The sequence below is a fragment of the Astyanax mexicanus genome, chromosome 1, assembly GCF_023375975.1.
Source record: "Astyanax mexicanus isolate ESR-SI-001 chromosome 1, AstMex3_surface, whole genome shotgun sequence".
In the NCBI taxonomy this organism is placed as follows: Eukaryota; Metazoa; Chordata; class Actinopteri; order Characiformes; family Acestrorhamphidae; genus Astyanax; species Astyanax mexicanus.
This window is the reverse complement of record NC_064408.1, coordinates 125628983-125642853: the sequence shown is the minus strand read 5'-3', so window position 1 is coordinate 125642853 and position 13871 is coordinate 125628983. Positions and strand designations below refer to the sequence as shown.

General features: G+C 40.2%; 1 protein-coding gene across 2 annotated transcripts in view; it reads right to left on the bottom strand.

Moving 5' to 3' along the window:
- The window catches only part of LOC103044108 (NIMA-related kinase 11), a 186732-nt gene that overhangs the window by 100714 nt on the left and 72147 nt on the right, over positions 1-13871 (bottom strand). The window contains exon 2 of one of the 2 annotated variants that reach the window (XM_049465067.1): positions 7356-7521. The exons of the other annotated variant lie outside the window; for it this stretch is intronic. Within the exon in view, the coding sequence (XP_049321024.1) occupies positions 7356-7521 (166 nt within the window). The remainder of the gene's footprint in view (positions 1-7355; positions 7522-13871) is intronic. 2 annotated transcript variants of the gene reach the window in all.

Genomic DNA, 13871 nt, shown 5'->3' with positions numbered 1-13871 from the left:
AAGGAAGGAAGGAAAAAAGGAAGGAAGGAAAGAAGGAAAGAAAGAAGGAAGGAAGGAAGGAAGGAAGGAAAGAAGGAAGGAAGGAAGGAAGAAAAGAGGGAAAGAAAGAAAGAAAGAAAGAAAGAAAGGAGGGAAGGATAGAAGGAAAGTAGGAAAGAAAGAAAGAAAGAAAGAAAGGAGGGAAGGATAGAAGGAAAGTAGGAAAGAAAGAAAGAAAGAAAGAAAGAGAAGTTATTGGGAAACGTCAGGATAAAGTACAGCTTCTACACATGGTGGAGGTAGTTTCATTATCTAAACCAACTCACAGTGAGAGCTAGCCAGGATAAAGTACAGCTTCCAAACATGGTGGAGGTAGTTTAATCAACTACAACTTAAAGGGAGGGCCAAAGGTTAGCTTTGAGCTAATGCTAGCTTTGAGCTAATGCTACAGTGCAGCTGCAGAGATCGGCAGGGGACTCTTTTCAGCGCAATACCAGTGAACGCCGGCCGGATCGCGTTTTGGATTCTTATTCTTCTTCACAGAGGATCATTAAAGTATTTAAACAGGTAAAAACACTTTTAGTACGGTGATGCTAAGCAGTGTAAACTGTTCGCTAGTGTTGCACCGAAAAGAGTCCCCCGCCGATCTCTGCAGCTGCGCTGTAGCATTAGCTTAAATCTAGCATTTTTCTCATTACGTCTGTTTAAACTCTCTCTTAATTCAAAGAATCCAGTGATATTTAGGAGTAAAATGTATAAAGAATGAAAAGTACAGAGCTCTGAACATATTTATTTATCACAGAATGTGACAGAGGCGGGTTTTTGAAAACCCTATTCATTTTTCTCATAGGCAAAAACGCTTAGATACGGAAGCCATACGAGCTCTACAGAATGATGCACGACCTCAATGGTCTATTGGAGAGGAATCGCTGACCTGGGTCCAATCATCGGATCATAGCTGAGACGTTTAATGATGTATTTAGTCAGCTTTAACGCGTTTATCTATGAAAATTTGCTGATTACGATTCAGAACTGCTTCCTAATCTAAAGGTTGAAAGGTTCAGTCCGGGGGTGATGATCTCCTACGCTGCTGTTCTGTAAACGACGCCACTTAAGTTAATAATCTCTAACCTGATCTGATACTGAACCCACACTGCTTTCAGGGAAGATTCATCAAAACTAATACTAATAAAGCTAATTTAGCCGCTGCTGCGTAGCCCCGCCCCCTCGCTGCTGCACGTCCGGATAGTGAGAATTTATGCATGTAATCTTTCCTGTGTTGGAGATAGCAGATGTTTATTTGAAATCGACTCTTTAAGACCTAATTAAGCGTTTATCTGGCAGGCGAACGTGACACGAGGCCAGATTCAGCCCTCCTCTGAACCCCATCTGTACGAAAAACTGAGTCATTTTCCCGTAACAAGATCAGATAGATTCAATAACTCGAGATTAAAACTGAGATTTACAGCAGAGAGGATTAACAGACCGGAGAACACGGATAGAGTTCAGCATCACAGTCAAAAATGTCTGGTGTTGTTAGGTGGTTGCTAAGGTTTTCCTAGGCAGTTGCAAAGGTATTACATGTAGTTGCTAAGGTGCTGCTAGACAATTGCTAAGGTATTCCAAGAGATTCCAAGAGGTGTTTCTACTTGGCTGCTAGGCAGTTGCTATCATATCTAAAGTGGTTGCTATTGTGTTGGTAAGCAGTTGCTAAAATATTACATTTGGTTTCTAAGATGTTCCAGGTGGTTGCTAATGTATTGTTAGGTGGTTGCTATCATATCTGTGTTGGTTGCTAAGGTTTTCCTAGACAGTTGCTATGGTATTCCAAAAGGTTTCATCATATCTAAAGTATTTACTAAGGTGTTGCAAGGTGGTTACTATAGTGTTTTTAAGTGGTTGCTAATGTATAGTTAGGGGGTTGCTATCATACCTGTTTTGGTTGCTAAGGTTTTCCTAGACAGTTGCTAAGGTATTACATGTGGTTGCACATTACAAGTTGTTGCTAGGCAGTTGCTAAGGTGTTGTTAGACAGTTACTATGGTATTCCAAAAGGTTGCATCATATCTAAAGTATTTACTAAGGTGTTGCAAGGTGGTTACTATAGTGCTTTTAAGTGGTTGCTAATGTATTGTTAGGTGGTTGCTATCATATCTGTGTTGGTTGCTAAGGTTTTCCTAGACAGTTGCTAAGGTAGTACATGTGGTTGCTAAGTTGTTGCTAGGCAGTTGCTAAGCTGTTGGTAGACAGTTGCTATGGTGTTCCGAAAGGTTGCATCATATCTAAAGTATTTGAAAAGGTGTTGCAATTAGTGTTTTTAAGTGGTTGCTGATGTATTGTTAGGTGGTTGCTATCATATCTGTGTTGGTTGCTAGAGTTTTCCTAGACAGTTGCTAAGGTAGTACATGTGGTTGCTAAGTTGTTGCTAGGCAGTTGCTAAGGTGTTGGTAGACAGTTGCTACGGTATTCCGAAAGGTTGCATCATATCTAAAGTATTTACTAAGGTGTTACAAGGTGGTTACTATAGTGTTTTTAAGTGGTTGCTAATGTATTGTTAGGTGGTGGATTTTTATATCTGTGTTGGATGCTAAGGTTTTCCTAGACAGTTGCTAAGGTATTACATGTGGTTGCTAAGTTGTTGCTAGGCAGTTGCTAAGGTGTTGGTAGACAGTTGCTATGGTGTTGTTAAGTGGTTCCTAGGTGGTGGCTTTCAAAACTGTGATAGTTGCTAAAGTGTTGCTAGGCAGTTGCTAAGGCATTGCAGGTTGTTGCTAAGGTGTCGGTAGGCAGTTGCTAAGTATTCCAAGTGGTTGCTACGGTGTTGATAATTGGTTGCTAAGGAATATGTATTGTATAAATTAATTTTAAAAACTATTTATTCACAAGAATGCCAAATTAGCACTATTAGCTTTGTGCGCACCATCTAAAATGAGTGAAATACACCCGTGAAAAATGAGAGCATGGTTTCTAGCCACAAAACAATTGAAGGTAAACATGAACCTACTGAGATTTTATGATCTATTAATTTTGACATACAGTACCGTGCAAAAGTTTTAGGCACCAAAGCAAATTACACTAATCTATTTATCTCAGCATTATAAGTGTTTATTATGTTCAGTTCCGTCAGCAGCTCACCTGATTTACCACATTTACCAGTAATTTACCAAACCAGGTGTATGATGAGAACTAGAAATAACTCTAATAAACTCTATTAGATTAAGAGGAGAGATTAGGAGATGCTGTTTTAAGGAAAACTTCAGATTTTTGTAAATTTGCTGTTTGTATTTATTGTAATGCTAAGCTAATGTGTTTTACTGAGATAATAAACACTTACTGCACAGATAAGAAGCTTTTTCTTTACTGAAAATTCCCACAGGTGCCTAAAACATTTGCAAAATACTGTATATAATGAAAAATCAGTTTGGGGGAAAAGAATTCATTGTGTTCCACAGAGAAATAAAAATGAATACAGCGCTAAAAACCCAGAGCCGTCATAACTGTCCCCGTTACTGACCGCTGTGCAATTAGAGTCCAGCAGGAAGAGACAGGACTGCTGAGATAATGATCCAGCAGAGCTCGGCTTTATTATCCTGAGAAATTCACAGCAGCTCAGAACAGCTGGATCTGCTGAAAAACATCTGCTCTCCTTTATTCTGCTAAACAGCAGAAAACAGCATTTTAATGCATTAAAAACAAACTCTCTGCCCTTTACTAAACACACTGTGATTTAAAACATTAAACTCTAAACGTTTATCTCGATTTAGTGGAATATTAAGAGTTTAATACATGGAATAGAAAGCCATTAAAATCAAACATTGCTTTTCCTACTTCAAAACACCCTCCAGCAGAACCACAACACAGCTGGAAAACAGGCTGATTTCAAAACCCCAAAACTGTTACATCACAGTCTTGACTCACTATATGTATATGGTTAGAGAAAAGGCAATCAAGGCTAAATACAACAGCTACGTGAAAAGAATATGGAAGCGAGTTTAAGAAGGCTAAGATTGCTAATAGATAATGCTAGCTGATAGGGTTAAGCAGCGCTCAAATGTAAGAATCAGTAAAGCCAGTAAAGCTAAAGCTAGCCATATGCTACAGATTGCTGGGGAAAACGAGCCATAAAAGCTAATCAAGCTAGCCGAGTGCTAGGCTAAAAGCCAATTCTAAAACTGCAAAATTGTTACATCACAGTCTTGAACCACCCAAACACTTTGTATAGATGGACAAAAAACAAATCTAATACAATACAATGGAGTGAGTGAAGTGGAGGGGTATTTATAGTGAGGTGAACTGGTGAAATCAATACTCAGGTGATTGTGCTCTTGTATGTCATGTGATCAGACATAACATTCAGTGGTGCAACCAGATAAATGTACTATCTACTGTAACTAAGAACTTAGAGACTGAGTAAAGCTTGTACAAAAAAGTGTAAAAGAGAGAAAGAAAAGGATAGAGGTGGAAGGAGAGGCAGAATACATTTTTTATTCATTTCTCTTTGTGTTCTTTATCTTGCTCTCCATCTGTCTTCTCTGTATCTTTCTTTCTCTCTCTCTCTCTCTATAATGTGCATCTCTTTCTCTCTCCACATCTCTCTCTTTGTATTTCTCCCTCTCTGCATCTCTCTTTCGCTTTCTCTCTCTGTATCTCTCTATCTCTTTGTATATCTCTATTTACCTCTCTCTCTCTCTCTCCTTTTTTATCAGGGCAGGTTTGACCTGTTGAGGGCGAGAGAGACGAGATCAATCACTTTCTCCATCCTTCATACCTTCTATTACAGTCTGTGTGTGTGTGAGAAAGAGAGAGAGAGAGAGAGAGAGAGAGTGCTCACACATGAAGGGGAATCCCTCACACACACACACACACAGTAATCCACAGCAGGCAGGGGATGTTGCGCAGGGTTTTACAGCCCCCCAGCGTCGGTGTAATCCGGCAACCCCAGTGTGTGAGAGTATGTTAGTGTGTGTGTGTGTGTGTGTGTGTGTGTGTGTGTGTGTGTGTGTGTGTTTTCCATCGTATCATTTCTGTTACGTAACATTTATAATGTCTCCGAACGTTTCTAGACATTCGCAGGGATTCCGGATGTTTCTGTAGAATGAGGTAAATATCATTATGTCATCAGTGTAAGAAGGTAACGTGTTGTGCTGAGCATCGTAAGGTGCACACATCCACAGCCGTGCCACGGATTCCCTCCTGTTGCCATAGAGACCACTCTTCAAACGAAAAATCATTGACCCTTTGATGTGTCGGGTCAGAATGGACACAACGGACTTCAATGAGACGCCGGCCGTAGGTTACAAACCAGATCCCAGAGCGCCCAAACTCCTGAGCATTCGAGAGGCGAATTTTATTACGGCCCAAAAAAACTGCTCAGCAAGTAGAACAGCAGCAGAACCGCAGGACCGAGATCAGCCCAGCCTGACCCAGATTAACCAGAACTGAGCCCGAGAGGAGATGAGACTCGTACCGAGGCTTCAGAGGAGATAAGAGTGACCTGCCAGGGCACCCGCCGTTATTACCCAACCTACCCCTGATCCCTCACTGACAGCAGGTACAAAACTGAGGACCAGAAAGATCATAGAGAAAGACTAAAACAGACCAGACCAGTCAAGACCAGTTTAGTCCAGATGAGCCTCAGATATGTGGAGGTGATTATCAGTGCAGACCATGCTAATCCCGATTCCCAGTCCAGAGAAGAACAGACTGATCCAAAGAGATAAGGTAATTTTAGTCCAGTCCAAACAAGACCATAAACCCAGACCATTAAAGATCCATCTATATCAGTACTGATTGGTACGGTCTAAATTAGAAAATAACAGACCAAACCAAACCAGACCAGACCAGAATATAAACATTCAGCTCAATTTTATTTAGCATAGTGCAGATCAAAGCAAACCAAACCAACATAGACCAAACCAAACTAGACCAGAACATTCCAGATTTGAACAGCCTAGAGTAGATCAAACCAGAAAAAACAGTTCAGATTTTAAAAAAAGCCCAATTTTTTTTTTCAGGCTACAGCAGACAAAACCAAACTAGAGCAGACCAGACAAAATGAGACTAAATCAGACCAGACCAAAGTAGACCAGACCAGACAAAATCAAACCAAACCAAACCAGACCAGACCCATCCAAACCAAACCAGACCAGACAAAACCAACCTAGAGCAGACCAGACAAAATGAGACCAAACAAACCAAACCAAACTAGACCAGACCAGACCAAATGAGACCAGACCAGACCAAACAAACCTAGACCAGACCAGACAAAATGAGACCAAACCAGACCAAAGCAAACTAGACTAGACCAGACCAGACCTAACTAGACTGGACCAGACCAAACCAAACCAAACTAAACCAAATAAGATCAATGTTGCTGCAGATTTGTCCAGTAACCCAATATATTACTCTGGTCCAGTCGCTTAGTCCAGATGGGACCAGACCAACTCAGACAGGTGTAGGAAACAGTCAGTTCAGACCAGTCCAGTACTGTAAAATAAAGCAGCTCAGTCCAGTCAAGAGTGTTTTAGTCCAAATAAAACCAACCTAGACTATACCTGACCTGTCTAACCAAACCAGACCAATTCAGATGTTATAGTTTGATCTCACAACCAGTGAAGACCAGACCACATTCAACCAGTCCAGACAAGACTAAACCAAACCAAACCAAACCACAACCTCTACATAAAACACCACTTCAGGTTTTTTCAGTCTAGAGTAGACCAGACCCCTCTGTTTTATAGTGAATATTAGAGGCTGCAAAAATAGGTATGCCAGTATAACACATTCTATCAGATTGGAAACTTTCATTAATTAAAGTAATTAAAAAAAGCATGGTGAGTAAATAGCTTATTTTAGATTCGAAGGTACTTTTTATTTACGCTAAAATATGTATAATGTATTTATAGACTTGGATGTAGGTAAAACCACATTGTGATTATCTTTAATGCACTATTTTTACTCCTATTTTTTCATTATTTGGAATTTAAAAATCACTCACCATAAAGAAAAATGTGAGTAAATATAACGAATCATAGCGAAAAAAGTCTTTTTTTCCCCCACTTTGGCTGCACAATAAGGGCACAGTATAGAATGTTTCAACTCTTAAATGACACTAAAAAACACTAGTTAAACACTAGTGAAAAACACTAGTTAAGACATTACAAACATTTTACCTACAAATTTCTTTACCCTTCCAACTCAGGATTAATACATGTTTTAATTTAACAGAAAGAATCTCAGGTACTGCTGCTTTATCTCCAGGTGCTCTCCTGGTGATTGAGTATTGAGAATAATTTGTGCTGCAGCTGAGCCGGTACTGTACCCCGGTTCCTGGCGCTGTATGTAGGTCAGGTGTGGAGAGCGTGAGGGTGGGGTACCTCGCAGTGCTCTGTAACGATACAGAAAGCATCTCTCTCCAGGAAGCTGCTGTAGAACTTGAGGATGGCTGGATGGTGGAGCTGGGAGAGGAGCTGAGCTTCCTGATTGGCCTTCACAGTCTCATCAGGCTTCAGATCCCCCACCGGGATTTCCTTTAGTACCTTCCTGAATCAGAAGATACAGCAGATTACAGAGATAAATTATCACTTCCTGTATCAATCCTGAAACATACAGGGGTTGTAGAATGAAACTGAAATGCCCGTCATCATTTTAGTGTGGGATTTTAGGTTTCATGGCTAAATTGGAGCAGCCTGGTGTTCAATCTTCATTAATTGCACATTTCACCAGTAAGAGCAGAGTGTGAAGGTTCAATTAGCAGGGTAAGAGCACAGTTCTGCTCAAAATATTACAATGCACACAACATTATGGGTGACATACCAGAGTTCAAAAGAGGACAAATTGTTGGTGCACATCTTGCTGGTGCATCTGTGACCAAGACAGCAAGTCTTTGTGATGCATCAAGAGCCACGGTATCCACGGTAATGTCAGCATACCACCAAGAAGGACCAACCACATCCAACAGGATTAACTGTGGACGCTGTAAGAGGAAGCTGTCTGAAAGGGATGTTTGGGTGCTAACCCGGATTGTATCCAAAAAACATAAAACCACGTCTGATCAAATCACGCAGAATTCAATGTGCACCTCAACTCTCCTGTTTCCACCAGAACTGTCCGTCACCACAATAAATTATTGTGCTCTAAAACCAGGTGTTTCAGTTTTATTGTCCAACCCCTGTATGATCCTATTTTAGCAATTGTACACCGTGCAGCTTGATTTATGGCGTGTCAGTGTGTCTTTGCTATCATATCGATGGGAAAAGTACACCTTGCGCAGCTTAAAATGCACAAAAGGCATGCACCAACCACACCAATCTAATCCAAACTAGAGCAATGTTACTGCAGATATATCCAGTCTAATGTAGAGCACAGCATAAGTCTTAAAATGAACATGTCTGTACCTGCAGACCCAAACTGAAAGAGAAATGAGTAAAGAGGATGTTTTCTATTAACTCAGACAGTAGAGAACAAGTACAATAGCAGAGTGTTTATCAGCTCAACACTGAAACCAATTAGCAGCAGCAACTCTTTACACTTCGAGCACTTTTAGCGTCAGACCCTCGACACGTTAAAACCTGTTCCTGTACTGTTCCTCTCCTCGTCTGACTTTAAACTCAGACCAATTAGCTGTAAACTCATCTTCATTTCACAGCGTAATTATAAAATTAAATGCTAAATGTCAGGCTATAAAGGTCAGCCCGCAGAGCTTCAGCAGGAATTAGCGAGTGTGTGTATGCATGCAAATGTGTATATTAGAGAGTGTGTGTGAGGAGGAGTGAGGTCAGACGATGGGTCAGGGTGTTTGACAGGCCGTGAGAGGGCTTATCTTTGGTTAGACTGACCTCTGACCTTCTGTGTCTGTAGACTGTGGTAATTTAAATTCCCACAGTCAATTTAGAAATTTTAGTCAGCAGATTTAAAGCCAATAAAGCTCTCTCAGTTAACCCTGACAATGTAGAGTTTAATTATATTTCTGGGAATAGAGGGGTAGAGTGTCCTGATTCTTGTTGGGATAGAGGGGTAGAGTGTGGTGATTCTTGTTAGGATAGAGGGGTAGGGTGTGGTGATTCTTGTTAGGATAGAGGGGTAGAGTGTGGTGATTCTTGTTGGGATAGAGGGGTAGGGAGTGGTGATTCTTGTTAGGATAGAGGGGTAGGGTGTCTTGCTTCTTGTTGGGATAGAGGGGTAGGGTGTTCTAATTCTTGTTGGGATAGAGGGGTAGGGTGTTCTAATTCTTGTTGGGATAGAGGGGTAGGGTGTCTTGCTTCTTGTTGGGATAGAGGGGTAGGGTTTCTTGATTCTTGTTGGGATAGAGGGGTAGGGTGTAGTGATTCTTGTAGGGATAGAGGGGTAGCGTGTGGTGATTCTTGTTGGGATAGAGGGGTAGGGTGTAGTGATTCTTGTTGGGATAGAGGGGTAGGGTGTGGTGATTCTTGTTGGGATAGAGGGGTAGGGTGTTCTAATTCTTGTTGGGATAGAGGGGTAGGGTGTGCTGATTCTTGTTGTTGGGATAGAGGGGTAGGGTGTAGTGATTCTTGTTGGGATAGAGGGGTAGGGTGTGGTGATTCTTGTTGGGATAGAGGGGTAGGGTGTAGTGATTCTTGTTGGGATAGAGGGGTAGGGTGTGCTGATTCTTGTTGTTGGGATAGAGGGGTAGGGTGTTGTGATTCTTGTTGGGATAGAGGGGTAGGGTGTGCTGATTCTTGTTGTTGGGATAGAGGGGTAGGGTGTTCCGATTCTTGTTGGGGTAAAGGAATAGGGTATTACAAGTTATAAGAAATCATCAGTAAGACGGTAATGCCAATGGCCAAAGAAACTCACAAATATTGTGAAATTACAATTACTGGATAAACTAGTAATCTAGTGTAAAAGCTGCCCTGCTTTTGGTTCTTTAGGCTGTACTGTAAATATAGTGAAGGTAGTCTAAGACAAACTTGGTCTAGGAGAACAGGGTGGGTTTGTAAATTAAACAACGCAGCAGGCGATTCTGAAATCCGTTTCTATAAAACATGAGGGAACGGAAGCACAGCTCCCATGTTTCCCACAATCATTAGTGTGAAATGACCAGCACTTGTGCTTTCTGGTGTTAAGGGTTAAACCTGTTAAGGACCATTTTCAGCTCATCTGCTGCAAATCCACCATTTAGCCGAAGACAGATGGGCTTTATCAGGAGGACCTCTGGGTTTTTCAGGCTGTCATTAGTCTGCTCGCTCTGAGGAGTCATTACGCTGCAATTAGCCGAGTGCATTAAGTCTGTTTAGTTTTAAAGCTGAAGAAGGAAAGCGTTCATCAGCTGAGAATTGCCTCTGCATCGCAGATTTCAGGATTCAGGAATGAATCACGGAAAAAATCACTCTCCATTTTTTATTCTTTCCCTCCAGGGGTCTATTCCGAGCCCCAGAATGAGCCGAAGTGGTCTTCTGCATTAGAAATTAGAGCACAAAGAAAGCATAAATTATCATCCAGTTATTAAATGATGAATATGATTAAATGCGCTCGGAATGGAGAAGCATTGTGGACTGAGCCGAAGCCAAGGGGATATTATTTCTCCTCAAATGATTTCAGAGGATTACTGAGGATTATCATTTCCTGTGCTGGTCAAACTTCTTTTTCAGTTCAGGACCATATTATCAAGTATTAAAAAAGGATTTGCACCATTTATTTGATTTCTGCATAACGTAAACCGGGCATGTCTTGATAATTAATTTAGTTTGGACAATAAAATGTTTGCAATTGATTTTAATACATAATATTACTGTGATTTTAGGACAATTTTATGGCACTAATATAATGACAGCCTGTGCAATAATGCTCTTTTAAGAGCCACATATGTTTTATTATTAAGATTATTAAGACATTTGAATGGAAAATGACCATCCTTCTTCTCTCAGTCCAATAATTGTCTTTGATTAAGTCTTAAATGCATGTTGAGTAGGTAATGATCTCTCACCAGGAGGTACACTACCCAAAAGTTGGCTCTGAGAGCATTTTTACAGGGCATTTGAGGAAGCATTTTAATAAAACTAGAGGTATTACTAAACCACACCTGTAAACATTTATATACCTGCGTGAGACGTGACAGCCTGACAACATTTACAGCCATCTAGATGTGTAATTTTTTTTTTTTTGTCAAAAAGTGTAACACTAGGGTTAGGGTTTGAGGTTTGAAGTTAGATGTTTGAAGTTACGACTGAGAGTGCTTTTTGAGGGGAGTCAATTCATTGTTCTTTGAGCTCATTTGTTAAGTTTTGAGTTATGAATTTTTTATTGAAATGCAGTATCAATTTTAAATTTTACAGTTTCGGATTTTTTTTATTTTTTTGTTTCGCTGTAAAGATTGGTGTCAGAAGTGGTTCATTTAGTGTCGTGTTTAAACCACACCAAAGGTGTGAAAAGTGTCTCCATTCATTACTCTGTAGGTAGAAGTATAGATACTTATAGAGCTTTTTTACTCAACTAAAATGGGAGTAATAAGGTTATTTTTAAAATGTAAATAAGAAGAAAGTTCCAATAATTGAGTGAAAATGTAAAAATAATTACTTTGGTAAAGTATATCACATTTCTGCAGATATTTAAGTATATCTTTTTTATGGAAAACACTGACAAAATATCACTTTGACACAATGAAAAGTAGTCTGTGTGCAGCTTATATAACAGTGTAAATTTATTCTTCTCTTAAAATGACTCAATATACAGCTATTAATGTCTAAAGCACCAGCTAAATGTCCAAATTGTGTCCTGCTTGTCATTTTTCCTGCAAAATGTCATGTGACTCGTTAGTGTTACTAGGTCTCAGGTGTGCATAGTGAGCAGGTGTGTTCACTTTTGTAATACTGCTCTCACAGCCTGTCATTGCTCAGAACATGTGTCAAACACTACATCAAACTGGTCTGCATGGCTGTCATCCCAGAAGGATGGCTCTTCTGAAGTCTGTACACAAGAAAGCCCACAAACAGTTCACTGAACACATGTCAACAAAGAACATGGATTACTGCAATCTTTGGTCTGATGAGACCAAGATTCATTTGTTTGGTTCAGATGATCTCAAGCATGTGTGGCGGCAATCAGGTAAGAAGTGCAAAGATAAGTGTGTCATGCCTACAGTCGAGCATGGTGGTGGGAGTACCATGGTCTGGGTGTTGGGGAGTTACTGTACATTTCATTGAGTAACACATGAACTCCAGTATGTACTGTGTGAAATACTGAAGTACAGCGTGATCCCCACACTTAAAATTTTGACACTTCAGGAACTTTCATTAATGTCCTTTGTCGACAGTGCTTCAGCGAACTGTTTGCGGGCTTTCTTGTGTACAGACTTCAGAAGAGGCTACAAAAAGGCTACCGCAAAATTGAACACCGCTGCTCCCTATGTAACACTAACAAGTCGAATGCCATTTTGGAGGGAAAATGAGAAGCAGTGCTCAATTTGGATATTTAGGGGTGTAGTCTTTTAGGGGTGGGCTCACTTTTGTTGCGGGTGGTTTAGACATTAATGGCTGTATATTGAGTTATTTTGAGTGAAGAATACATTTACACTGTTATATAAGCTGCACACGGACTATTTTTTTTTAATTGTGTTTAAGTATCATTTTGTCAGTGTTGTCCCATGAAAACACATACTTAAATATTTGCAGAAATGTGAGGGGTGTACTCACTTTTGTGATACACTGTAGATAACCTACATTTCTACTTAGGTAACGTAATGAAGTATTTGTACATCACCCACTAGACAGTGATAAAATAGTTATATAGCACCTTTTTTTTTACAGCATTATATCACAATATAGTTCATTGTAACCCCTGTATTGTGATAAATATCGTATTGGCAAGTTCTTGCTAATACAGAGCCATATGAAACTCTTTCAAAACTGACTTTTTTCTCATGGCCTTTGTTAGTTGGTTAATTAAATGCTAAGAATAATAGTTATTTTATTATAGAAATTCATCCCTGATTGATCTAACTGGCAATCACAGGGGTCCAAGCGTGAAAACTGCACTAGAGGATGCCCAATCAGCTCGTCCACAGGGCTATATTCAGACTGGAACAGTATAAACTGTTATCTGACAGTATCTGGGACTGTGTCGGCCTGCTCTCCAGCCGTGGGGAATACACTGCTCCTCGTATTCGCAGATCATATGAATATTTGAAGCAACACTTCTGCCCAGATTAAAAATGTAAATATTGCTTTGTGAGGTGTAAACAGGCCTCCTCGCATCGTACAGCAGCGTCGCAGCATCTCTAGAGGAGGGTTTTCCAGCTTTAGGACGAGCAAAACCCCCGTCTAACGAGACGTGCTAAAAGGCGGAGGAGGAAGCTACATGTGTTGTGGGTGGATTTATCATATTTATAAGCTTATAAATGAGTAACTAACAGCGAGGATTAGAGTATTAGAGTATCGCAGGGGATCCCCAACGGTCGTGTGACACATTTGCGTAACATGTATGGGCCTATATAAAAAAATATAACAGTCAGTATAACATACTGCATTTTGTGTCGCAGTAAAGATATTTAAAGATCTGATTACATTGTTTTTTCTTTCATTTTAAAAAGTCTAGTTGTGGTAGTTTAGCCACTAACCTAGTCTTAGAGTTTCTGTAAAACGCAAAATCCACCGGAGATCCTATTCAATCCTATAGTTACTCACACACAGAGGTGGGTAGTCCAGGTCAAGAGAGTAAAAATCCACCACAGGATGAATTTTCGTTCAATAAAATCCCTATCCAGATAAATCTCTCCACCCAGATAGAGTGAATCTGATTGTGATTGGATGTAGAGAAGTATAAACATATACCATTCTGACTCCCTATTGGTTTATACTGTGATCCATCACACTTGTACACGCCCCATTTTAGTAAAATGTGTTTTGGGGAGGGGGGGGTGGGGGGGGTTTTACTGC